The sequence below is a fragment of the Arvicanthis niloticus genome, chromosome 3 (assembly GCF_011762505.2).
Source record: "Arvicanthis niloticus isolate mArvNil1 chromosome 3, mArvNil1.pat.X, whole genome shotgun sequence".
NCBI classification, from domain to species: domain Eukaryota; kingdom Metazoa; phylum Chordata; class Mammalia; order Rodentia; family Muridae; genus Arvicanthis; species Arvicanthis niloticus.
In genome coordinates, this window is record NC_047660.1 from 79,374,921 (window position 1) to 79,402,687 (window position 27,767).

The following is a 27,767-nucleotide window of genomic DNA, read 5'->3' on the forward strand; positions in this document are numbered from 1 at the left end:
TACCTAGGCTGACTTTGTTTAAGATGTAAACATTTTTTTTCTGACTAATGTGCACTTTTAATTCTACAGCTAATGCATTTTTATGAAATTTGTTTGTAGATATTTGATTACTGGGGACCTAGCAAAAAACTCCTGGGAGATATGAATTTTCTCCGAGATTTGCGGGAGTATGACAAGGACAACATCCCAGTAAGTGATGTGGGATTTTCTTCTCTGAAAGTTATTCCAGATGATTAGAGAGTTAAATTACTATTTTGGTATACTGTTGACCTAAAAAAAGTTCTCTAAATATCTTTGTGTAATAAATAGTTTCTTTATTAGGAAATATTGTTCATATTTACATAAAATAGGAAGGTATCAGATTTTCCATTTGAATTGTTACTTATTAAGGTTTGTTTGTATTCTGTTTTTAAACTTTCTATCAATCCAGAGTCTTTTTTTAACATTTATGGTTTTTATCATGAATGTTTTGTGTCTTCTATAATTATACTTTTTACTTTAATAATTAAATATTTATTTATTTACTTTACATTCTGACTACAGTTTCCCCTTCTTCCTCTCCTTTTAGTCCTTCCCCCCAGCATCCACTCATCCAGTCCTCCTCAGTTTCTCTTCAGAAAAGAGCAGTCCTCCCAAGGATATCAACCAGCCCTGGCTATCAAGTTGTAGTAAGACTAGGCATATCTTCTCCCATTGAGGCAAGAGGAGGCAGTCCAGTAGGGGGAAAGGGTACCAAAGGCAGGCAACAGGGTTAGAGACAGCCTCTGCTCCTGCTGTTATGAGTTTCACATGAAGACCAAGCTACACAACTGTAACATATACAAAGGGCCCAGGTCAGTCCTGTGCAGGCTCTCTAGGTGGTGTTTCCATCTCTGTGAGCTCCTATGGGCCCAAGTCAGTTGACTCTGTAGGCTTTCCTGTCATGTATTTGACACCTCTGCCTCCTACAATGCTTCCTCCCCTATTCATTTGGATTCCCCAAGCTCTGCCTATTGTTTGGCTGTGTATCTCTACATCTGTTTCCATCAGCTGCTGGGAGAAGCCTCTCTGAGGATGGCTAAACTAGGCTCCTGTCTGGAAGTATAGCAGAATATCATTAGCGTCAGTGTCAGGGATGGGCCCCCTCTCATGGCCTGAATCGCAAGCTGGACCACTCCCTCAATATCTGCTCTATCTTTACTCCAACATTTCCTGTAGGCAGGACAAATTGTAAGTTGAAGGTTTGGTGACTAGGTTGGTGTCTCAATCCCACCATTGAAAGTCTTACCTGTTATAGAAGATGGCTGGTTCAGACTCTATATCCCCCATTGCTGGAGTCTTAGCTAGGGTCACACTGGGAGGTTCCATTTCCCTAGGTTTCTCGATTATCCCAGAGATGCCTCCCAACCCCAATCTAGTTGTCTCTCCCAGTACTCTCTCCCTCCATTCTCCCTGCACCTGATCCTTCCTGTTTCCATCCCCAACATCCCACACTCGTCTAACACACCCCCATCCATCCACAATGTCTATTCTATTTCTTCTTCTCAGTGTGATTCAAGCATCCCCCCTTGGGCCCTCCTTGTTACTTAGCTTCTTTGGGTCTGTGGATTGTAGCATGGTTATCCATTACTTTATGGCTAATATCCACTTACATACACATAAGTACATACCATATTCATCTTTCTGGGTCTGAATTATCTCACTCAGGATGATTTTATCCCCCTTGTTCTATCCATTTGTCTGCAAATTTCATGATGTCATTGTTTTTAACAGTGGAATACTCCATTGTGTAAATATACTACATTTTCTTTGTCCATTCTTGGGTTGAGGTACATCTATGTTGTTTCCAGTCTCTAGCTAATATGAATAAAGCTGCTAGGAATATAGTTGAACAAGTGTCCTTGTGGGATGATGAAGCATCCTTTGGGTATATGCTCAGGAGTGGAGATCAAGTCCCAGTTTTCTGAGAAACTACCAAATTGACTTCCAAAGTGGCTGTGCAAGTTTGAACTCACACCAACAATGAAGAAGTATTCCCCTTACTCCACATCCTCACCAGCATGAGCTGTCACTTGAGTTTTTGATCTTAGCCATTCTGACAGGTGTAAGATGGAATCTCAGAGTTGTTTGATTTTTTTTTTTTCCTGATGGCTAAGGATGTTGAACATTTCTTAAAGTATTTCTTAACCATTAAAGATTCCCCTGTCAAAAATTTACTGTTTAGATTTATACCCCATTTTAAAGATTGGATTATTTAGTTTGCTGCTGTCTTTGTGCTTTTAAAATTATCCCAAAATCTTTATTTTGAATTTTAAAAACAATGTAACTTCTTTAAAAAATCATTTCATTTATTTAGAGTGTGTGTGTGTGTGTGTGTGTGTGTGTGTGTGTGTGTGTGTTATGCGTAGGTACATGTGCCATGACATTCAGGTGGAGGACAAAGGACATTTTAGGGTAACTAGGTCTTCATCATGTGAGTACTGGGGGTTGAACTCAGATAATGAGCTTGACACATATCTTTACCCAATAAGTCATGTCGACTGTTTCTAATTACATATGGCTTTCTTCCACTTTATGATTATATGATGCATGCTATAGTTTTAAAATCTAAATCTCTGTTACATAGGTGGCTGTTATGCAGAAGATTCGCAGTGAATATTTGACGAACCCCGAATTTGATCCCCCTAAGGTCGCTAAAGCTTCTTCTGCTGCTGAGGGTCTGTGCAAGTGGATCATGGCTATGGAAGTGTATGACAGAGTTGCAAAGGTATTTTCAGGGTTTGCATATCCATTTCTTACTAAAATGTTCTAGGAAATTAAAATGTACTCCTTAACTTTCTAAAACTATTTTGTATTAGTTCTTTCAGAATTTCATACATTGAGACTTGACTATACTCACTTCTCAATTCCTTGGAGATCCACCTCCTTCTCTGCCCACTCATCCAACTTTGTGTCCTCTTATGTTTTTTAATCCCACCAAGTCCAATTTGGGCTGCCCCTATATTCTTAGATGTGTGGTCTTCCACTGGAACATGGTCAGGGAATCAGTGGCAACACTCTTAAAGAGAATTGACTTCCCCTCCTAGCCCCACCCCCACCCCAGCCCCCTACTCCCAGTAGCTCCTCAGCTAGAGGCATTTCCTTTCCACCTACCCTGTCCTTTCTGGGATTTGTTGTAGCTTGAGCTTGCAATGGGCTTATGCATGCTGTCACAAGTGCTGTGAGTTCAAAGGTGCAGCTGCCCTGTTGTGTCCAGAGGGCACTGTCTGCTTGTATTCGCTGGCTCTGGCTCTTAGAACCTTTCTATTCCTCTTCTGCCAAGATCCCCCAGCCGTGGGAGCAGGTACAGTCAGTACATATGTTCTATTTAGGGCTAAGAATTCTGAGAATCTTATTCTTTGCACCATGGTCATTTGTGAGTCCTACTGTAAATAGGAGCCTCCCAGATGAAGGCTGAGAGAGAGATGCAATACTCTATGAATATGTTAATAAGTCATTAGGAGTCAGTTTAATACTTTGTTTATTTAGCAGAATATAGTAGTAGGTTCTCCCTAATACCTATGATCTGTCTAGCCGCAGCATGGTATATGTGTATGTGTGTGTGTGTGTGTGTGTGTGTGTGTGTGTGTGTGTGTGTGTAAGCTTCTAGAGTAGTAAGTTTTCTGTATGATTTTTTAAAAAAGTCTTTAGAGTTAATTATCACCCCTTGTATGTATTCCTTCCTCTAACCTGCCCTTCCATTTCCCACCTCAATTTAACCCTTTCCGTTTCGTTAATCCCCTTTAAACTTTCTATATCCTCTCCTTTGAAAGCCCTACACTATCCCACCAATTTCTAGACCTCTGTGGGTATTCCAAATGAATCATACATATCTGAAAATTTAAAGCTAATCTCCACAAATGAGGGAAAACATGTGACCTTTGTCTTTCTGTGTCTGGGTTACCTTCCTCAGAATGATTGTTTCCATGCATTTATTTACCTGTGAATTAAATAACTTCATTTTTCTTAATAGGCAAATAATATTCCATTGTGCAAATATACCACATTTTCCTTATCTATCCATCAACTGACAGACACCAGGCCGTTTCTATTCTGTTGCTGTTGTGAGTTGAGGAGCAGTGAGTACAGATGAGCAAGGATCTCTATAGTAGGCTATAAAGTCTCTGCAGATATGTCTAAGGGTGGTCTAGCTGGACCATATGGTAGATCTATTTTTAGTTTTTTGAGGAACCTTCACAATGATTTTTTTTATCAGATATATCAGATTTCACTGTCACCAGCAATAAATAAGTGTTCTTTCCCCATATCTACCCAAGAATTTGTCATAATTTGGGGTTTTTTTGTTGTTTTTAATTCTGACTCGAGTAAGATTTAAAAAAAAAAACTCAAAGTAATTTTAATTTACATTTCCCTGGTGGCTAGGGATGTTGAACATTTTTTTAAAATGTTGTTCAGTAACTTGTTTTTTTATCTTTGGAGAACTCTCTGTTTTGTTCCATGCCCCATGTTGTATTGAGTTGTTTGGTTTCTTGATGTTTTGGGTTTTTTAGTTGTTTGTATATTTTAGATACTAACCCCCTATCAGATGCATTGCTAGTCAAGAGTTTTCCCATTCTGTGGAATGTTTCTTTGCTCAAGTGATGGTGTCCTTTGTGGTACAGAAGCTTTTAGTTTTGTGAGGTCCCATTTATTAATTCTTGGCCTTAATATCTATATGATTAGGGTTTGTCCAGAAAGCCCTTTCCTGCACCAGAGAGATCAAGTGTGTGCTCTACTTCATTTTCTATCAAATTCAGGGAATCAGATCCTGTGTTACAGTCCAAGATCCATTCAGAGAAATATGGATCAAGTGACATTCTTCTACATGTACTATCTGATGTGACCAGCATCATCTGTTGAAAATTCTGTCTTTTCTTCAATGTGTATTGTTGGCCTCTTTGTCAAAAACCAAATGATGAGTGTCCAGGCTGTCACTGCAAGACAAGCTTTCAGAAAGTTCCTTTGCTCTTTGACAGAGTATTGGTTGAGAGGAGTGTAACCAAAACTACAACCAAGGGTAGCATCATGCTTCCAGAATAATCTCAAGAAAAGCATTTCAGGCAACAGTACTGGGACATCAGGCATGAAAGGAGAGGGTGGGGAAATTCAGCCAGTTAGTCTCAAAGTTGGAGACAATGCTCTCCCAGAATAAGGAGGCATCAAAGTAACTCTAGATGACAATTTAGAGATGGTGACATTCTTGGGAAATGTGCAGACTGAAACCACTGTTGAAATGTCATCCCATAAAAGATCTATTCTGCTGACATCCTCAAGTATTTCGCCATATAAACAATCCCATGCCTCCCTTTTATAATAAACTGGTGACATCTAAAATAATAGCATCCATTGCTTCTGAAAGTTAGTATTGATGTACCATTATAAACATTTGTGAATGAAATAAACTCAGTGGTTAAGAGCACTGACTGCCCTTCCAGAAGTCCTGAGTTCAAATCCCAGCAACCACATGATGGCTCACAACATTCTGTAATACAATCTGATGCCCTCTTCTGGTGTGTCTGAAGACAATAACAGTGTACTAATATACATAAAATGAATGAATAAATCTTTTAAAAATATATAACTAAAAAGGAAAAGCAAAAGAGCAAAGTGGCTCAAGAACGGGTCTGTCGTATGTATCTATTCCATTGACCAATGGTCTGTTTTTAAGGCAGTCTCAGGTGCTTTTACTACCACAGCTCTGTATGTATAACCTGAGATCTGGAATGGTGACATCTCTACAGGGTTTGTTATTGCTCAGGATCATTTGGGCTATTGTGGATAGTTTGTATTTCCTATGAAATGTAAGATGATCCTTTCGATTTATATGAAGAATTGCATTAGACTTTTGATGGAGATTGCAGTAAATTTGTAGATTGCTTTGCTTAGGACAGCCATTTCACAATATTCATCCTACCAGTCCATGAGCATCTGTACTCTCTGGCCAGTCAGGGCTACAGAGCAAGAACCTTTCTCAAAAGAACAAGTGAAATAAAACGGAAGGCAGAAATAGAATCACAAGGCGCTACCCCACCCCTTTTCAGTTGAATGGCAACTTCTCATTATTTTAAAACACTTTCCTATATATTGTGACATTTTTACTCTATGTTAAACTATATTATTCCAGAATAACTTATTTTGTATACCATAGTTTACAAATCCAAATGATTTGTCTGTTTTATGAAGTATATAGATATTGTTGTGTTATATAAGATTTAAGTGCTTATTATGTGTAATAATTATTATGTGTGTTATTGTTAAACCCCATGTCTGACCCATAACATCGAACTTTTACAGAGAATACACAACATCTACATATTGTCCCTTAACAGGTTGTGGCTCCAAAAAAAGCTCGATTAGCGGAGGCCCAGAAGTCCTTAGGAGAGACAATGATGCTTTTGAATCAGAAGAGACGGGAACTAGCCCAAGTAGAGCATCATTTGGAAAACTTACAGAAGACTTTCCAAGAGAAGACAGAGGAAAAGGCAGCTCTAGAGGATCAGGTGGAACTGTGTGCTAAGAAGCTGGAACGAGCCTCGAAGCTAATTGGAGGGCTAGGCGGAGAAAAGTCAAGGTAGAGTGGCTTCTCAAGGGCTAGATGACAACAGGCTTGAGCCTGACTGTCCTCACCTGTTTGTCACAGTTACGTCTGGTTTTACAGTGGCTGATTGAGAATATGTGGCATTCTGTAAAGCACCTGGCCAGGACTCTCCAAAGGATCAAGATCAGTGTTGAGGATAGAGTTTAAAACTTGTTTTCAAAACAGAAACACCAAAGCATGGGTGCTTCCGTCCTTCTTAGAAGGAGTAACAAAATACTCATGGGAGCAAATATGGAAACAAAGTGTGGGTCAGAAACTGAAGGAGAGGCTGTCCTGAGATTGCTTCACCTGTGTATCCATCTCTTGTGCAGTCACCAAAGGCAGACACTGATATGGATGTCAGGAAGTGCATGCTGACAGGAGCCTGATATAGCTGTCTCCTTAGAAGTCTACCAGAGCCTGACATACACAGAAGTGGATGCTCACAGCTAACCATTGAACTGATTATGGGCTTCCCAATGGAGGAATTAGAAAGAAGACTGAAGGAGCTGAAGGGGTTTGCAACCCCATGGGGAGAGCAATTATACCAGCCAATCAGAGCTCCCAGGATCTAAACCACCAGCCTGGGAGCACAGAGGGAGGGACCCATGGCTCCAGCTGTATATGTAGGGGAGGATGGGAGAGGAGGTCCTTGGTCCCATGAAAGCTGTTTGCCCCAGTGTGGGGGAATTCGAGGGTGGGGAGGTGGGAGTGGGTAGGTGGGTGGGAGTACATCCTCATAGAAGCAGGAGGAGGGGGATGGGATGGGGGTTTCGGGGGGATGGGGAAAGGGGATAACATCTGAAATGTACATAAAATATCCAATAAAAAATTAATTTCAGAAAAAAAAACAGAAACAAACAAAAGGAGAAAGAGGAGGAGAAAAAGAAAGTGCAGTTTTACAGTCTTTTAATCTAAGTGCTATTGGTATTCTTTCCCAATTTTCTGTTTTCTTAAACTGGATTGCACAGTCAGCTGTTTCATTAGTGGTCAGGATTATTCTGTGAATAGTGTGATGTAGTAATTTAGTCCAGGTGAGATGATTTTGGAATTACTTCTATTGTCAGTTTTGTTGAATGGAAAAACTATCAACCTTATCTGCAGAATCTCAACTTTGAAATTTAATGTGTATCAAATAGTCTTGCTTCAAAACAGAATTTCTGGAATGAATTTAAAATGTTTCTTATTATCTAGAAATAAATACTAAAGAAACACTAGGACAAAATCATCCTAGAGAAGATTCTGAAAACTCGAAAACACTGGGGTTGTTGTTATTGAAAGGCAGAGTGCTGCCAGACATAGCTACTGCTCTAAGACTAAAATGTAGAAATTCATATAACGCAGCGTAACAAAGCTAAAGGGATCTGAACTCCTCGTTCCACACAAGCCTAACTTGCCATAGTTTTTTCTTATCGGATTTAGACAAGAAGACCATGCACTTTCTTTTTTATTCTTTTAATTGGCCTGCATGTATGTGTGTGCTCTGTTTACATGCCTGGTGCCTGTGGAGGCCCAAAGAGGATGTTAGATCCCTGAACTTTAGTTACATATAGTTGTAAGCCACCACGTGGATGCTGTAAACTGAACCCCAGTCCTTTAGAAGAGCAGTCAGTGCTCTTAACAATTAAGCCATCCCTCCATCCGGCCCTTCCCATAGAATCGTGTGCTATTTACCTTTGGTTTGTTACACAGATGGTCACAAGCTGCAAATGACCTTCAAATAACATATGAAAACCTAACTGGTGACGTCTTGGTGTCAGCAGGAGTCATAGCTTACCTTGGTGCTTTCACTTCTGGGTTTCGACAAGAGTGTACGGAAAACTGGAGTAAGTTGTGCAAGGTATGTGGTTTACGGTTAGTAAATTTTGACTTAGAACATTCAAAGTATATGTTGGAAAATACGATAGCAATGAAGACATCAAAAGAAAAAAGCACTAAAAATTTGGGAAGTCTTTTTTGTTTCTCCATCTCGGTTTCTCTCTCTCTCTCTCTCTCTCTCTCTCTCTCTCTCTCTCTCTCCCTCCCTCCCTCTTTCCCACCCTCCCTTCCTCCCTCCCTCCCTCTACTTCTTCTTTGACTGGTAAAATACTTTGAAAGTCTAACCTTCAATGCAGTTTTTTTCTGATCTTTAGTTATGACAATTAAATACGTATTTTAACTTAAAGATTATTTCAATTAATAAGATGATAGAAAACATTCAACTCTTATTTCTTACAGGAGAAAAAATTCCCATGTTCAGAGGAGTTCTCGTTAAGTAAAACCTTGGGGGATCCAGTCAAAATTAGAGCTTGGAATATTGCTGGGCTACCAACAGACGCATTCTCCATAGACAATGGTGTGATCGTTAATAATTCTAGACGGTGGTAAGGAACATAAAGAGTTTCCCCTGTTCCTTTGGAAGTCTTCAAGCATATATACAAGCTGAAAGACTTTGACAAGAAATTCCAGTGTAACAGTCACCCCTACACTCTGCAGTTAGCATTGTGTCCCATCGTGCTCAATCGTGAATCTACTCCTCTGCCAACCCATCTTTCATTCTAAATGTGTTTAGGAATAAGCTGCAGATATGCACTTCCTCCTTAGCCACTGAATATTGTTGACTAAAGATCAATTTTAGTTTATGCATTTTTGTTTGAGGTAAAAAATTACATGTAATAAAACAGAAAAACTCAAATTTACTATTCGGTGAGTTCAGAAAAAGTGTACAGCCGTGCATTCAAATTTGACTCCATCAAGATGCAGAGCAAGGCTACCTCCTGAAGAGTTCCTTTACATCCCTTTCCTGCCCTTATCCCACGCCAGGAAACCATCAGTCCAATTACTTCTCAACATAGATCAGTTATACCTGTTCCAGAACAACAGACTAGTTACGCCTGTTATAGAGCATCACATTTATTTCCTGACACATATATATGATGCATCATCTTCTCGGCATAGCTGTTTTGAGATTCATCCATTTTACTCCACATATGAGTACTTTGTTTTAGGGAGGGATATGCTTCAGGGAGAGTTATGTTCTATTGTGTAAACATGTTGGTGTTTATGATTCCACCTTTTATTCAGTATTTTACCGAATTGAAGATTTCTAAATCATCCTTGTATCAGCCTCACATTTTTACCAATGTGAGCTGAGTTTCTTCATTTTTAAGAACGAAATCCTCTTTTATATTTTTTAAATTAAGTTATTCCTTTGACAATTTCCTGTGTATATAATAGATGCTGGTCACATTCATCTTTTTACCCTCTCGTGTCCTCCTCCCACCACCACTAGCCCTGCCTCTTACTTCCTTCCTCCAAGTTCCCACTGTACTTTCCTGTCTTTTTGTTTTTGCTTTGTGACCACTGGGTTTAGCCCGGAACACTCTTTTTACTTTTTGTTTTAATTTATAGTTTTAATTTTTTGAGAATTGCATGCATGAATACTGTACTTATACAACTTCTATCATTCCCCCCCACACACACACACATACCCACAACTCCTCCTGTGCTCACCTCCCTGGCAAATTCATGACCTCTTATTAGTTATTACTGTCACATGCATATACATATATAATTAGTTATTACTGTCACATGCGTATACATATATAATCATAAAACTTTTGAAAGATAAATCTTTATGTAAAATATTTTGCATTTGTAACAACATTCACTTAAATTGCAAAGATCTTTAAGAGATTGCAGTGTTTATGTGTCCCTCTTGGAATTTCCCTCTTATTTCCAGGCCTTTAATGATTGACCCCCAGGGTCAAGCCAATAAATGGATCAAAAACTCTGAGAAAGATAATCAGCTTAGTGTTATTAAGTTATCTGACACAGACTATATGAGAACCTTGGAAAACTGCATTCAGTTTGGAACTCCACTTCTCCTGGAAAATGTTGGTGAAGATCTGGATCCCTCTTTGGAGCCTTTGTTACTCAGACAAACTTTTAAACAAGGTAGAACTGAAAGGTGATTGGATTATTTTGAAGCACGAAAGAAAAATAACACATAAATTTAATAATGATGATAACAACTTAGAACTCCTATGTCATTGCTATGTATGGAAAGAAATCTGAAACAAGCTTCTAGAACTGAACCTTGATCCAGTACCCTAAGATAAGGTCCTATCTTCTTTGCCTTATCTACTACTTCCCTCAATTTTAGCTCTGTGGAGAGCATGAGACAGTTGAAGCCAGTCTGAAATCCCCTTGTCTTATGATCATTGACCTCAGAAAGTTCATTAATTATGAATAATAACAAGAATGTGGGCCAGAGTTGAATCTAGGTAAACATTACCCACATGTGTCTTTCTGCTGGTGAACATTTATCTCTGTCAAGCTCATATACTTTAGTGAGCTTCAGTCATATAAAAAGTTTGGAATTACAGTTAGAATTTGATAGAAAACATTCAAAAAGTATCTTTGTTGTTGTTGGTTTGGTTTGGTTTTTTGAGACAGGGTTTCTCTGTGTAGTCTTGGCTGTCTTGGAGGTTACTCTGTAGATTAGGCTTGGCTAGGAACTCAGAGATCTTCCTGCTTCTGCCTCCCAAGTGCTAGGATTAAAGGCATATGCCACCACCACCAGACTCAAAATGTATCTTGATTTGTAAAGTTCCATGACTGCCTGACACAGTGTCCTATGTTTCAACAGAATGAGTCCTACTGTATACTTGCATATTTGTCTCTGCAGCAGCGACTTTTGTCACAACTGCTTTCTATCTCAAGTTACTTAGGCCTCCTTGTGTATAATTTAGGTAAGACCTTAGACGCGCACAGCAAGAGAGGCTAAATAACTTTGGCTCATTTGTTATCATTTTTTCCTGGAATATAGGTGGTATTGATTGCATCCGACTTGGTGAAGTCATTATTGAATATTCTTTTGATTTTAAATTTTATATCACCACAAAACTGAGAAACCCACACTACATGCCAGAACTAGCTACAAAAGTGTCTTTGCTCAATTTCATGATAACTCCGGAAGGACTTGAGGATCAATTACTAGGCATCGTGGTCGCAAAGGAGAGGTATGGATTTTTTCAGATGCTTCAGGCAGTTTAGAGAGTATCTGTAGGCCATCAATACTTTTGGGACTATTTTGAAATGGCTAAAGATTTTACATTTTGTTATTATAAATCAAACAATTTATAATCATTAAAAATAGCCATTCTGTAATAACTTTTAAACCAAGTCTTGTTATATTTGTCTTTTATTATGTTAAATTTAGAAACTGCTCGGGATAGGGAGTGAAGATAGGATATAAAACTACATATGTCATATAAATAATATTGTATTGAAAAATGATGGGTGAATCTCTCTGTGTTCAAAGTGAAACAAAGAAAGGAGAGGATTAAGATGAAATATACCTGAATGTTAGCAGTTATTTTACCTAATATATAAGAGCATAGGTAATTTTTATGGTTTTATTGTTTGTTTTGTATTTTTTCATTACTAACATACACTGTTTTTCAAATGAGAAAAAAATAACAAAACCCAGAAAAGCAACAAGAAAGAGCTGCTTGTACAAGAAAATAATTGATTTGACTCTTAATACGACCTTATTAAGTGGTCTGTTAAGTGAAGTCAAATTAAAAGGATATAAAAGTAACTTTGTTACTTCCAAACTGTAAAAATAAACAAGACCTATGTTATAACACTCTCTATAGCAGATGGTATTATTTTGAAGTTTTATCCCATTTTTGCTTATTAATGCTTAATGTCAATTTTGCCTTTCCCTTAAACAGCCAGTCAGACCAGTCCTCCTTCCTGTGGCTATTATTTTAGAAGAGTTATTGAGGACACAGCCAGTGAATTAATAAGAAATATCCTACTTGAAGTCCTTATTTTCCTATATATAACCAATAATACCATAAGAATAATCTCACACATTCTTAGAGCTGCTGTCACATTTTAAGTATACGAATGACTTTTCTTTGCTAAAGTTTCTCAAATCAATATTTGTATGAGCCTTTTCATTTTCTCTTGCTGTGATCAAATATGTTGACAAAAAGGAAGTTGTGGGAGAAAGGCTTTATTTCAGGCCACTACTCATTTATAGTCCTCAGCAGGGAAGTCACAGCAGCAGGAGTGTGAGAGAACAGATCATGTGACACCTGCTATGAGAAGAAGAGACCAGTAGCTACATGCATGCCAGCTCTCAGCTCCCTCTCTCCTTGTCATAGTTCAGGGTCCAGCCCATAAAATGGAAGTGGTGGCTGACGTGGTCTAGATAATCCCTCACTGAGATCCCCTTTCCAGGCAAGTTTAGATTATATCACTTTAAACTAACCATTAATATATAACCATTAAAACTAACCATCAGTTACCCCTTACTGAAGAAAAATTGATTCTTTTTTTACATCTATATAATAATCCAAATATTCTTAAGATGTTACACATAATGTTTAGGTAGAGGTTAGATTAAATGCCACAAATTTACAGTAAATGTTTCTATCTTTTTTAGGCCAGAATTAGAGGAGGAGCGAAATGCCCTCATTCTTCAGTCTGCGGCTAACAAGAAGCAGCTGAAAGACATAGAGACAAAGATCTTAGAAACATTGTCATCTTCAGAAGGGAACATTTTGGAAGATGAAAGTGCAATAAAGGTCTTAGATTCTGCCAAAATGATGTCTAATGAGATCACGAAGAAACAGCAGGTGAAAATAAAGACTCCTAGACGTGTTTGGATCCTAGCATCTGAGTTTGTCTCTAGTCCCTGAGGAAATGCTGTAGTAGGCTTTCAAGAAAAGAAAAATTGATAAAATGCAAAAGCTTAGAAACCAAAGTTAAACTGAGAAGAGACTATCTTACTGTTGAATTTCTCTACATTTAGTTCAGTCTATACATTATCTATACACAGAAGAAGCAAATAAATTTACTAGCTAAGTATACAGCAGAATCAGGATTATTTAAGTTTTAGTTGACTCTTCATCTAGAATCTGAACTTTGAAAGTTGTCTTATCCCAGTTAATGGTTGGAGTTTGAGGTGTGTGGAGATACGTCATGAGTGCCTGAGCCATGAGTGGTTCTTGGAACCAATAGGCAATGTTCTGACATCAGCCTGTCATCTGTGTGTTCAGTGGAGAAAAGAGGGAAGGGAGGGAGAAGGAGAGAGAAGGAACAGGAGAGAACGGAGAGGGGGGAGATAGCAGACATGAGTGCCAGGTGGTCTATAGCCAATGGCCAATGATAAATTCCAAAATTCCAAGTGCTTTTTTTTTTTTTAGCATATCTCTTCCCTGCCCCTCCCAAGGGCTGATTTATTTATGAGATGAGGTGTGAAGTGACAGGCCTCAGCCAGTGGTGCCTATGTGGAAGTCAGGGGCCAACTTCTGGGAATTGACTCCCTCCTTCTATCCTATTGAAGCCAAATCTTTCTTGTTTTCTGCTGCTGCACCCTGTCACAAATGTTAAGCTGACTCCTGTCTCTGCCTCCCATTTTGCCATAGAAGTTCTGGGATCACAGACGGGAGCCGCCACATCTGGCGTTTTGCATGTGTTCTGGGAGGAAATTCAAGTTGCAGGAATCACCTCAATTCAAGTCCTGACCCGTTAAAACATTTATTATTCCTTTTTTCCTTTCCTTTAAAAATATTTTTAATGATTTTAATTTTTTAAGTTTTGGTTTTATTTTTGTATGTGTATGAATATTTTGTCTGCAAATATATCTGTCTACCACATCCATGCTTTGAGCCTCCTGAGGCAAGAAGAGAGGAAGAACTGGAGTTAGATGGTTGTGAACTGCTATCGGGGTGCTAGAAACTGAACCAGGTTCTCTGCAACAACAGCCAGTGCTCTTAACCACTGAGCCATCTCTCCAACCCTATCGCTTTATTCTTATATCTAACAGAAAGCAAAGCAGAGGTTGCATCAGTCACTCAGCATCCTTCTCTGTGCCCCCTTCCAATCCAGCTCCACTCTGGGACACGTGCTGACGAGGTTTCCTTTGTAATACTGTGTTGATAAAGGGAGGAGAGGGCTTATTTGGCTCATAGGTTGCAGTTCATCATCAAGGTCAGCCAAGGCAGAAACTCAAAGCAAGAACCCGGAGGCAGAACTGAACCGAAGAGCATGGTGCCTTACCCTTTCTAGCTTGCTCAGCTTGGTTTCTTATACAACACAGGAGCACCTGCCCAAGTGTGGCCCTGGCGAAAACAAAAAGGCGGGCACAGGAAGGAAAGAAACTTGGGTCAAGGTTTAAATAGTAGGTTTACATAAAAGACTATTAATTATCAGTTGCTGCTAACTTTGTTTCCTTCTTATAGTCAAGACTGAGGTTCAGAACTTTCAGGTCATTTGTGATTATATTTTATCCATTTTAGGGAAAGTCCACAAAAGAGCAGACCTCCATTCAGAATACCTAAAATAAAAAAAAATTATTAGGTTTTTTATTTTATTATTTAATGATTACAAGAGAGGAGAATAAGGTCTGTCTTTTTTCCTTTCCTCTTTCCTATCTCTCATCTTCCTCATCCTTCCTCTGTAATTCTTCCATTTTCCTTTTTACCCCTTTCCTGTAGAATGTACTTGAATTAAGTTCTTATAATTTGTCATTGCATTAAGGGTTTTTCAAATATATGTAAAAATTCACTATAAGAAAATCACATGATGGAGAGAATCGCTGTTCATCCATCTTGGTTCTTCTCCTCTGCCAGGTTGCAGAAAAAACAGAGCTCAAAATAGCAGAGTCTCGAGAAGGATATAGACCCATTGCCAAACATTCATCAGTGCTATTCTTTAGCATTGCAGACCTGGCTAACATAGATCCCATGTACCAATACTCTCTCATCTGGTTTGTGAACCTTTACATCAACTCTATTCACGACAGGTAAGCAGATTTCTAGCTTCCTCCATTCTTCCTAGGTTGGATGGTGAACATCCCTTCCGTTTAAAATAATAATAATTATTGTTTCTAGTTACCACTGTAGAGTTTTCATTGTAGGTCATTGAGTGAAAGAAGGGAAAACTGAGCAAAAAGACATCTAACATCTTCCCTTTTAAACGTTGTCTCATGCACCTAAGATTTATGCATAGAGCCGTGGTCTCACTATGTGGCCCCAGGTTAACCTAGTACTTGCTATTAGCCCAGGCTAGCCTCAGAGTTGAGAACAGTCTTTCTGTCTCTGTTCCCTGAATGCTGAGATTACGAGTGTGCCACCATACCTGGCTCTTCCTTCTGTCTTTTAAATATTCCAATGATGTTCAAGACTTCTTTTTGCTGACAATTCTAATCTCTCTTTCTCCAGCTCTGAGGTTTCTAAAAGGTTCTACCACATTTATATTTATTTGCTAGAGATTTTCACTTTAATGGATTAATAAATGTATTAGTTACTTTCCTTGTTGGTAGGACAAAACACCTGGAAAACCCAACTTAAGAAAGGAAGGGTTTATGTTGACTCACTTTGAAGGGCCATTGAGAAGGTCCATTGAGCATGGTGGAAGGGTGGAAGGTGGGTAGTCACATTGTGTCTATAAAGGAGGGAGCCAGAGATGGACACTGGTGCTCACTTGCTTTCCTCCTCTAACCCACGGGCTGATGCCACCATCTCAATTAACCTAATCTATAAATCTCACGGAGGTCATCTTAAATTATTACTCTAAATCAATCAAGTAGACAAGCAAGTTTAACCGTCACAATGAGTGTATACATGTTAAGATGTCATTCAATCTCCATTTTACCTGATAGCAGCCACAGGACTTCAGAAAAGTTAGTTACCCTTTCTGCAATTACTCCAGTTTCCTTTTTTATAAAAACAGAAATAATAATTATACATACTTCCTCTGGTAGCTCTGAGAATTAAGTGAGATATTTTCAAAGTGTTGAGAACAGTGCTTTGTATTTAGTAACTTCTGTACTTACCAAGTAAAATTATAATGTGACTCAAACCACATGTATACCATAAGAAATTTCTTTGTATGTCTGCTCCTGGTAGAATAATTGAAATTTCTAAGGTCTCCCAACTGTGAATTTACACTGTGCTCAGGATGGAGGAAGAAGGTCAGGCTGAAGAATTTTTAAATGTCATTTACATGTTTCAGTGATGATTTGAAGGAATTAGGACTGTTAGAAATTACTCAGATGTGACAAGTTTTACATTTGTATGTGAGTGATTTCGAATGTTTCTAGTGATGAAAACTTTAATAAAGTTAGAACAGTTTATAGGTTAATCTAGATCACTTACTTTCCCTATTTTTGTTTGACAGCATATTTTTCTTTTTTAACCTTTTAGCAACAGATCCAAAATCTTGGAAAAGCGCCTGCGCTATCTGAATGACCACTTCACATACAACTTATACTGTAACATATGCCGCTCTCTGTTTGAGAAGGACAAGTTGTTGTTCTCCTTCTTATTATGTGCTAATCTGCTTCTGTAAGTGACTTGTGTTTCCTTATTCATTTTATTTTTTCACTTACTCAATTTACATCCCACTCACTGCTCCCCTCCAGTAACCCCCTACCACAACCCTTTTCCCATGCCCCTTTTCCCTTCTCCTATGAGCAGTGGCCGTCCCCCAGGTATCTCCCCAACCCTGGCACTTCAAGTCTTTGTGAGGCTAGGTGCATCCTCTCTCACTGTGGCCAGACAAGGCAGCCCAGCTAGAAGAACATATCTCACAGACAGGCAACAGCTTTTGGGATAGCCCCCACTCCAGTTGTTCAAGACCCACATTAAGGCCAAGCTGCACATCTCCTACATATGTGCGGGGAGGCCTAAGTCCAGCCCATGGATGTTCTTTGGTTGGTGGTTCTGGTGGTTCAGACTCTGAGAGCCCCAAGGGTCTAGGTTAGTTGACTCTGATGGTCTGAGGTTTTTTTCCTCATCATCCAAACTTTTATTACGTGTGTGTGTGTGTGTGTGTGTGTGTGTGTGTGTGTGTGTGTGTGTGTGTGTAGGAGTTCTTTCTCCCCTTCCATCACCTGGGACCTAGAGATCATTCTCAGGTTATCAGGCTTGGCAGCAAGTGTCTTTATCCACTGAGCCATCTCATTGACCCCTCAACATAACTTTAAAAAGATTCATCAGGGAACCTATCATTTGTTTCTATTGATTGTTTTGTGTTATTCATTGTAAGAATACATTAAAGATTCTTGGTTCCACTTTTGGTGGACATTTGAGTTGTTTCAATTTGGCACTGTTATAAATAACAACACCACTGATACTGTTGTGTAAATGTCTCAGTGCTGTCATGCACACACTTCTTTTTTGAAGAGAGCTAGAAAGAAACTTGCAACTTATTTGGCAGATGCTCCTGTTTATATCCCATTAACAGTGCAAGCTCCTGTTGTTGTAGGTCTGCACCAAAAATTTTGTATTACCCCAAAATACTCTTTTCTTCCTTTTTTTGGTTTTGTTTTGTTTTGTTTTGTTTTGTTTTGTTTTGTTTTGTTTTGTTTTGTTTTGTTTTCGAGACAGGGTTTCTCTGTGTAGCCCTGGCTGTCCTGGAACTCAATCTGTAGATCAGGCTGGCCTCAAACTCAGAAATCCACCTGCCTCTGCCTCCCAAGTGCTGGGATTAAAGGCATGCACCACAACTGCCACCAAAATACTCTTTTTACATCAGGGTCCTACTAAGTAGATGGCCTTGAACCCACAACCTTCCTGCCTCAGTCCCCTAAATGCTGAATTATGGGTATGTATCATCTATTGTAATTTTCAAAATACATTTTAATATGTGATAAGCATTATTCCTAGTTGTTTATGCTTATATCTCTGTGATGATTAATGAAGTCAAACCATAGCCATACCATAGACACATACCACACCACACAACACACCACACACACACACCACACACAACACACATACCACACCACACAACACACATACCACACAACACAACACACACCACACACAACACACAACACACATACCACACAACACAACACACATACCACACAACACAACACACATACACACCTAGGCTTTTGTTTGGGTTTTTTTTTTGTCTTTTTTTGTTTGTTTGTTTTGGAAATTTATTCATATCGTGTTCCTTTGTTTCTATTGGGATTTTGCTGTTTTCTGACTGACTTCCATGAGTTCTTCATATAATCTAGATCCAAACCCAACAATAATGTGTGGTTGTCATTCAGTATCTAGAATGTCGTTTCATTCTCTTAATTGACACAAATTTTTTATTTTAATATTACCTGATTTATAGTCTTTGGTTAGTGAAAATACTTTGCTGTCAATCGACTATTATAAAGATATTCATAATTATCTTTAAAGTTCATTATTGTCCTTTTACATGTAGGCCTGAGCCAGAGGCAAAAGATCTGTGTGCATGATTTAACGTAGATGTCAGATTTTACCATTAATCCATATAGTTGTCTACTCATTAAAATCAGATGTTATTCCAGGAGGTCTGCCTTTAGATGCTGCTCCTTTCCCTAGAAATTTTTAACATCCTTTCTTTGTTCTGTACATCCAGTGTTTCAATTATTGTGTCATGGGGAATTTCTTTTCTGGTCCTGTCTATTTCGAGTTCTGTATGCTTCTGGTAATCTCATTTAGATTGGGAAGTTTTCCTTTTATGTTTTGATAATGTATTTTCTCTGCCTTTGACCTGCTTTTTTTCTCCTTACTCTTTCCTATTATTCACAGGTTTTGGTTATTTTTTTTGTTTTTTGTTTTTTTTTCACAGTGTCCCATATTTCCGGGATGTTTTGTGCCTCAGTTTCTTAAGATTTAACATTTCCTTTGTCTGAGCTCTCCATTTTCTCTACCTTGTCTTCAATGTCTGAGATCCTTTCTTTCATGTCTTGTGCCCTGGTGAGCCTTTCCTCTTGGTTCTGACATCCTAAAATTCTTATTTCCGGTTTTATTTCACTTTGAGTTTTTATCATTGATTCTTTCTTTGTTAAATCCTACCTTTATGTCTTGAAATATTTTCATTAGTTCATTCAGTTGTTTGTATTTTCCCAGACTTCATTAAGGAATTTATTCATATTGTCTGTAAGGTCCTTGACCATATGCATAAGTGCTATTTTGAAGTCTTTGTTTTGTGGTTTAGCTGTGTTTCATTTCTCCAGGCCAACTCTAACAGGATTACAAGCTTCTGGAAGGTGCATACCGTCTTGATATTCATGTTTGTGTTTTTGCTTTGGGTCTAGGCATCTGGAGTTATAATGTTTGAAGTGTTTCTTGGTGTGGTATATAGTCTTTGCTGGGTGCTGTGCTAGTTCTGTTCTGTGGTTGCTACTGCCCTCTCTGGATCCTAGGCAAGTATGGTGGCTATAGATCCCTGGGAGAGAGTGTTTTTGTGGGCCAATGGTGAGAGAGAGAAAAAAATAGAAATGGACTATGAGGAAAAACTTAGAGGAGTCCCCGAGGAGTGGGGATAGGGTGGGAGGAGGGGCTTCTGCAGGCAGGCTGCTACAGGACTAAGATTAGTTGAGGGCCAGAAGACTAGTGAAAATAACCTGCCTGAGTCCCAGCCCAGGGTGGCCACTGACAGCATGTATTTCTGAGGAGCCATGGCTGACACAGGATTGAAGGTGGCATCCCATTTTAACATCAACAGTTTATAATGGCTATTGTTTGGGAACACAGGGCCAAGAAAGAGATTGAATACCAGGAACTGATGTTTCTTCTCACTGGAGGAGTAAGTCTTAAGAGTGCTGAAAAAAACCCTGATCCAGACTGGCTACAAGATAAAAGCTGGGAGGAAATTTGTCGAGCGAGTGAACTTCCAGTCTTCCATGGACTCAGGTAACTATGTGCATTTGGTGACTTATCTGGCCTGGTCTGGTCGATACCAAGCGAACAGTCTTCTGAGGGGTTAGTGTGGATGATTATAGGAAAGACAGAAAAGAAGGCTCAGAGACAAAAGTTAGAATTCAGGAGGGCTGTCCAATTAGTACTGCGGCAGCCTCAAGTTTAATTCTCTTAGGCTTTGTATACTTTACAGTATCTTGGGAAACAAAGCCATGCTAACAAACAATTTACTAAAATGTACACAAGACATTCCTTCCCATCCCAAAAGCCTCTGTTCTTTCCACCAAGGTCAACAGAATCTTTAGCCTCTCCCTTGAGCCTCAGGTACACCTCCTCTTAACACTCCATGCCTCAACAGGCTAGGAAATCTGCCGACAAGCCCCGACCTGCCTTAACTCTGCTTTAATCTGCTTCAGAGAAGTGGCAAAATGGCCCCCAACACTTAACTTTGGATGGTGACGTAAAAAATTGTAATCTAAATTTTTTCCATGACTCTTTCTAGTTTATTGGCTAGTAGAAAGACCGGTTCCTCACATAATGTAACGATTTCCACACAGAGCCATGATCTCCTGCAGCTATGTCATAGCAATATAGCAACAAAAGAGACACAGCTGACCATGTGGCCACACTGGGAAGAGAAACCAGGGGGTCCAGTAGCTCTCCTCCCAGTCCATACTCAGAGCACTGACAGGAGATCTAGGTCTGCAGGGGAAGACTTAGGCAAGATGTATGTGTAATTCATTAGTCCCAGTGGCAGTGGAAAAGTGAAGGTCATAAGGTGAAAAGGAAGGGTTTGGAGTGTGACAGAGCATCCTAGCCTCAGGTGGGCTGTAACCCAAGAGTTAGGGTACATAAGCTCACAGACTTCCCCGAGTCAGTGGCTCCAGGCTCTTGTCTTGTAGATTTGAAAAATGGAATTCCTGAGCCCCAGTAGGATGAGCTTTAGACATTTTAGTATAGATCATAGGGGGAGCTTAACATAAAGAAGGAAGGCAGGGTTCCTGAACAGCCGGAGCAGATCCCAGGGAACAGGCTTCTGTTGACTGAGTAGCCCAGGAGGATTTTGTAGAAGAAACTGGTGCGAGGCACTGGGAGATGAGCTGGTCAGTCCGCTCAGCTTCAGTGCTGACCAGATGCCTCTCAGATTCAACCACACCCTCAGGCAACAGTTGCATTTAGGAGAAAAGATAAGAGACCAAAGCAGGAAAACAAGCCCAGCCTACTTTTTCTGACATTTCTAGCCTCTGGCCAGAACAGAACCAAAGCTGTTTCCAGCTTCCAAGCAAGGACAGGAGCTAAGGTCCTGACCAGTCCTCATCTCCTGTTGTCATTGTGGGTCCAGGTGCATCCTTTCAATCATTGCTCCAGTCCTGCCAAGTGGGCCAAAGAAATTTTCACAAGGGTCCTTGGGAAATGAATGAGGACTGCTGGTTCGGCGTGCAGCCTGGCCCTCGTGGGTAATTTTGCCTTCGTCTGGGAGGCAGGAGTTTGTCCTCCGAAGTTTTGTTCTTCCTCGCACAGAAGGTGACTACAGGTTTAGAAGTACAACTCACCTCTGTGCTTTCAGCCTTGAAGGGTTGACATAGGGCTGGACAAACACTCTGTGAGTTACTTACTCGGAGACCTGCAGAAGTAATTAGGTGGCCCAACCACAGGCTTAATAAAGTGAAGGCAAGATGTTTATTGTGACTAACTTAGGTTACTTAGGCCCAAGTGGGGAGTCAGCACATTTTCAAAATCAGTTTCCACGGGTCTTTTTCATAAACATTTCACAAGTCATAGCTCCTGCATTGTAAGAAATCAAAGCAAGTTTTATTTAACTCTGTATCCTTGAAGCTAACACTTAAGTCACCATAATAGAAACACAACCTGTTATACCTTACATTCTGGAAGGTAACATCACAGGTAGATATTCTGTCCTCCCACACCCTCCCAACACTGCGCTTTCCGACAGCCTCTGACAGCTGGAAGGCTCAAACCTCTTGGGCAAAAGAGTCAGAGTGGTTGTTGGTAACTGTTAACTCAGCAGCAACAGCTAGAAGCAAACAAACCAAAAGAACTTCGGCTGAGTGAACGCCCCCCAGTGAAGGAATTGGGAAACAGTGGGCAGCCTGAGAGAAGCACCCTGGCAACCAGAACTGACGCAGACTTTTTAACAAGGGAAGTGTCTGCAGAGGTAGACTAGGGATCTGACAAGGAGCATTTGCTGACCTCAGAGTGTGCCTGCTCCCCCTCTCCCCCCCATCCCCCAGGTTCAGCTTCTCTTTCCTGATTGGACCTATTTTCTTCACTTCATTTGCATGCCTGCATTCAGTCACTCTGGCACTCTGTGACTTTGGGCTTCAGAGCACAGGCCAAGGTAGTACTGGATAGAGCAGGCTGCCTATGCTTGTGGCTTCTGTACTGGAACAATAGATCTCTTGAGCCAGCCCCCAGGAATTCATCTTTTACCACAGGCAAAGGGGACCGTTGCTGTCTCAGACTTGGATGGTAATTCATTCCGGAAGCACTTTCCAGCCTCCAAATGTTAAAAGCCTTTGATTCTGAGACCTGCTGTTCTGACCTGCTCAGACCCGCAGCTTGCTCTTGGTTTCTAGAGCTGTAACACTTCTCAGATCTGTAATGGTCTTGGCTGCTGCTGGTGTGAGAACAAAATTTGAAAGCAGCATTGTAACAATAACAAAAATTCATGGTCAGCAAAGACCACCAACAATTTGTTAAATATAGTCATAATAAAAATATTAAGCCCCTGCAGGGGCAGGGTGACAAAAAATGAAGGCATACAAGGGCATGCCCAGACAAGTCCAAACAAGCCCAAGTGAGTAATGGGCTATCTGGTGTTTACTTTTCTCTCCCTCCCTTTTCTGGGAGGTCCGAGTTTCTGCAAGTTCTGCCAGTTCTGCAAGTTGCTGATGTTTGAAATATCCAATCATATGTAACCACGCCAAATTTTCCTGCTCTCCCCAACCCCTACCGATAAATATCCCAAGTTCCCTGGGTCCGGCGCGCGGAACCTCTATCTCCTGTGTGAGATATGTTCCAGCCCGAGGGCTCTCGTCATTAAACCTCCTCTGCAATTGCATCAAGAAGGTCTCTCGTGTGTCCTTGGGGCGTGCAGATCCGGACTTGGGTGAGGGTCCCCTTGCGGGGGGGTCTTACAGAGGGTCCCCTTGTGGGGGGGGGGTCTTACACTGGGAGTTCAAACCCACTTCATTTAAGTTCTGAATGGCAATCTGTTTTCAGTTGCCTTACTGTGTTTTAAGGTTTTTAATCCCCAGTTAGCAGTAAAGAATCTCACCATCTGCAAAGGCTAGTATAATAGAGTGTGGGCATCCAAGTGACCCAGTAACAGCCAGAACACAGAATGTATTTCAAGTTGATGAAGCAGAGGTATTGACATTTGTGTGTAATGAACATAGAAATTTCTGGGACACTGTGATATCCTCGGGGTCTCTTCTTTGTGGAAAGCTGGTCACAGGCAATGTCTGCCAGTGTGAAGTTGAACTGGTCACTTGCCAGAACAGAGAGGCCTGGGATCTGACTCTGGGCCTTTCTAACTCAGAGCGCATGGGCCAGTCATTGATGACAACGAAGAAACAAAAAAACAAAAACCAGCTCTGGTCATTTTATTTTTCTGCTCATCTCTCTCTATTTCTTCATACATGATGCTCTTCCTTTGTGGAGACATTACAATGCTTATATCCAGAGAGCAAGAAAAAGTGGCATTTCTCTTCAAGACCGAAATAATACTATGGTGCATCTAGCAGGAAAGAACTCATCACTGAATGAAGTCAGCCGAATCTGTCACTCCTGGGGCCAGCGTCCTGCAGGCTATAGGAGATCTAGGCCCTAACTCTCAGTACAAGTGCATTGTCTGATCCAAGGGTTCCAGCTTCTATTCCCCATCCTCTCCCTCTCCTCCAGAAGCTTGTATCTGTCTGTTCCTAGACAGAGCACTTCTCCGACTTCCTCCAGAACAACTGCTGTAGTTTGGGGATTTAAACATGGTCCCCTTGCTACCTTATTCCTTTCCTTGCTCAGTCATCTCTTAAAATATTTCTCAGTGAAAACACAATTATTTTTCCTACCAGGGAGCATTTTCGTGATTACATATACTTGTGGGAGGAGTTCTATGACAGCAAAGAGCCGCACAACATGAAATTTCCAGAGCCCATGGATAAGATGCTGAACGAACTGCAAAAAATAATAATTCTTCGCTGTCTAAGGCCTGATAAGGTAAAAAAAAAAATTGAAATCTTGATAAGATGCAGTTTATGATGTACCAGTCCTAAACACAACAGCTCCATGCTGCATAAAGACACTGTAGTTTATGATGGGCCTCTTAACCACAAATAAAGGTGGAACTGGAATCTTGGTCTTGCTCTGTGACTGGTACTGAAAATCTAGAGACAGAAGTAAGCAAAGGGAAATGGATTTTTTTTTTTTTTTTTTTTTTTTTTTTTTTACAATTTTAGCCAGAGTTGAAAGACTAGGGGTGAAGAATTCATGTTTCTGGGTCTTGCTTATTTTTAAAAATGTGATTTTAGCACTAGGGAGTCAGGAAAACCACTATGCATTCCAGGCTAGCCTGGGGTACAGACTGAGATCTTGTTTCAAAAATCCTAAATAAAAAATAAATATCAAAATGTTAAAATTTAATTGCAGAAAGCATATAGAATTAGGATAGAAAGGGAAATGTCTTTGGATGCTATACAGTGTCTATATAAGCTGAGTTAAAATGTTTAAAAGTTGTAGAAGCTCATAAAGCTTAGTAAACTAAGGGTAATTTTTTCTTGAAGAGCAAAATCTTTGCTGAACTGAGCCAACAAGACTCTTCTGGATGCACCTATTTGTGCTTTACTGACTGGCTCTCTGGTGGGCACTGGAGTTAAACCTGTATCTTGTGGAGTTACTGCTTTGTCCTCTGTGTTTTGAAGGCTGAACTTATACATCATAAAACGTACCCCACTAGAACACTCAACACTTGTTTATTTGTTAGGGTCTCCCTAGCAAGACAAGGGAACTCTTGGCATTGGGAACCCATATCTTGTTCTGCTGCATATCTTCAAGACTTAAAGTACTGCATGGCAGATATTACATGGTCAGTCAATTTCTACAAAGTGGGTTGAACCAAATTGAATTAAACATATGTCATGCAGGGATTTCCAAAAGCACAGAACCTATCAGTAGAGAGGGACTGGTTGAGTTTAAGGAAGGGGGTCATGAGATGGTCAGCTCATCAGGGATCCTGGGAGAACTGAGACCCAAGGAACACTGACAGTGCTGCTCAGATCCACAGGCAGTCTGAGAAGATGGCTGTCCTATAAACTGTCTCACTGATTGCCATGTTACATTATAGAGGGGGACCAGCTTTACTTAATCTATGAGTTTAAATATTAATCTTGTCAAAAAGTGTCAGCAACAAAGAATAGACTACTATATGACCAAACACTTGGGTATTATGGCCTTAAGAGAGATCTTTTGCTTATTTATGTAGCAGCATAAGAAGCAAAATAATAGATCTAAGTATGGTTATAATTTATATTTTCTTATAATAAATATTAGTATAAAATAATCCATGATAACAAAGACATCAAAACTACAATTGCTTAGAAGTTCACTTCTGTGTCTACAGCTAAGAGACTGTAAGTTGGTAAATGGGAAGGCACCTTAATACATTTGCTTATATGTTAGTGTCCTTCTTTTTGCCTTCCAAGATTATTTTATGCATGTGAGCATGTTGCCTGCATGGCATATACTATGTGCATGCCTGGTGCTCATGGAGGTCACAAGAGGGCATTGGATCCTTGGAACTGGAGTTACAAGTAGTTGTGAGCCACCATGTGGGTGCTGGGAACCAAACCCAGGTCCTCTGCAAGGGTGAAAAGTCCTGTTAACTGCTGAGCCAGCTCTCCAGCCCTATGTGTTCTTATTTGAGACTGTTTTGCTCTGGAACCCCAGCAGGTGTCAACTGCCACCCCTGCTTCAGGGGGTACCCTGCTAGGCTTACTTTGTTTTTGAGATCACCTAGAAATTCAGGTTTTCTTGCTCATCTAGAAAAGCCCCTTACTCAGCAAGATTTGAAGCTTCCTCATGAACACTACATCTATTGAAAAGAGGGTCTGAAGCAAACATCCTTATAAAACTATGATCTGGCAATAATATCTATACTTTTTACCTATGGGCTAATGAGATGACTCAGTAATGTAAAGGCATTTGCTCTAGAGTTTGATTTCTAGGACTCACATGGTGGAAAGAGAGAGCCGGTTCCCACAAGTTACCCTCTGACCTACACAATCCATATATAAAGATAAATAAAGTCATATAATAAAATACATTAAACAACAACAATAATAATAAATACTCGTGTCTTTCTACCTAAAACAGTCACATGTGACATTAGTCAGAAGAAATGCTGAGAAATGCATGGGGTACTATTACCTAAAGGACACAAAAATAGCCAAGAGTTTTCAGTTTTTGAATTATTAAATGAAAAGATCTTACTTTTTAAAGGATTTTTAAAGAATATTGTATGTATGTGTGTGAGAGAGAATATGCTCTGTGTATGTGTGTGTGTGTGTGTGTGTGTGTGTGTGTGTGCCCATAGAGACCAGAAGAGGGTGCTGGCTCCCCAGGAGCTAGAGTTACAGATGTTTGTGAGCTGGCAGATATGGATCCTGGAAACAGAACTCAGGTCCTCTGGAAAAGAAGCAAGCACTCTTGACTGTGTGCTGTCTCTGCAGTCCTGAGACGTGTCTTATGTTTAAGATTTACTAGTGCTTCTTTCTCTGTAAACAGATGCTCTCTTTTGTCCACTTTCCTTTGGAATGTTTTTCTTGTCATATCAGGGTACAGATTTTTTTTTTTTTACACTTTAGGGAAATTAATGCTCTTATGATGCTTTCTAGCAATTATGCTTAAATTTTAACATTTTGTGTTTTTCAATAAATATGTGCTATGCAGCAAAACATTCTCAAAACTCTGTATCTTCTCTATTTCCAGATAACCCCAGCTATAACAAATTATGTAACTGACAAGCTAGGAAAAAAATTTGTAGAGCCTCCACCATTTGACTTGACAAAGAGTTACTTGGATTCAAATTGCACCATCCCTTTAGTTTTTGTGCTGTCTCCTGGAGCAGATCCCATGGCCAGTAAGTATTATCTACTGTAACACACACACACATGCACACATGCACATGTGCACACACATGTGCACACACATACACGCACATACATGCACACACATAGGCACACACTTGTGCACACACGTGAGCACAGAGTTTATTTTCTGTGTATGTTTTGTATGTATGTATATAAATGCACCATGTGTATATGGCATATATTGTAAGCTTTTAACTTATAACTAAAACATTTTGTTTAATATACATGTGTTATGTGACTGCAAATTCATCAACAAATCTGATCTTTAGGCAAAGGTACCCAGAATTCTTCAGGATAAAACACATATGCACAGGAACT

General features: G+C 39.9%; 1 protein-coding gene and 1 pseudogene across 1 annotated transcript in view; both read left to right on the top strand.

Annotated features, from left to right (window-relative positions):
- Positions 1–27,767, top strand: part of Dnah12 (dynein axonemal heavy chain 12) — a 168,579-nt gene that overhangs the window by 116,125 nt on the left and 24,687 nt on the right. The window contains exons 52-64 of the mRNA XM_034498136.2: positions 100–189; positions 2,606–2,746; positions 6,348–6,589; positions 8,288–8,435; positions 8,813–8,958; positions 10,317–10,531; positions 11,406–11,598; positions 13,035–13,227; positions 15,226–15,398; positions 16,801–16,941; positions 20,122–20,280; positions 24,378–24,522; positions 27,289–27,439. Coding sequence (XP_034354027.1) covers positions 100–189; positions 2,606–2,746; positions 6,348–6,589; positions 8,288–8,435; positions 8,813–8,958; positions 10,317–10,531; positions 11,406–11,598; positions 13,035–13,227; positions 15,226–15,398; positions 16,801–16,941; positions 20,122–20,280; positions 24,378–24,522; positions 27,289–27,439 — 2,137 coding nt within the window. The remainder of the gene's footprint in view (positions 1–99; positions 190–2,605; positions 2,747–6,347; positions 6,590–8,287; positions 8,436–8,812; positions 8,959–10,316; positions 10,532–11,405; positions 11,599–13,034; positions 13,228–15,225; positions 15,399–16,800; positions 16,942–20,121; positions 20,281–24,377; positions 24,523–27,288; positions 27,440–27,767) is intronic.
- Positions 4,934–5,238, top strand: LOC117705116 (10 kDa heat shock protein, mitochondrial pseudogene; annotated as a pseudogene).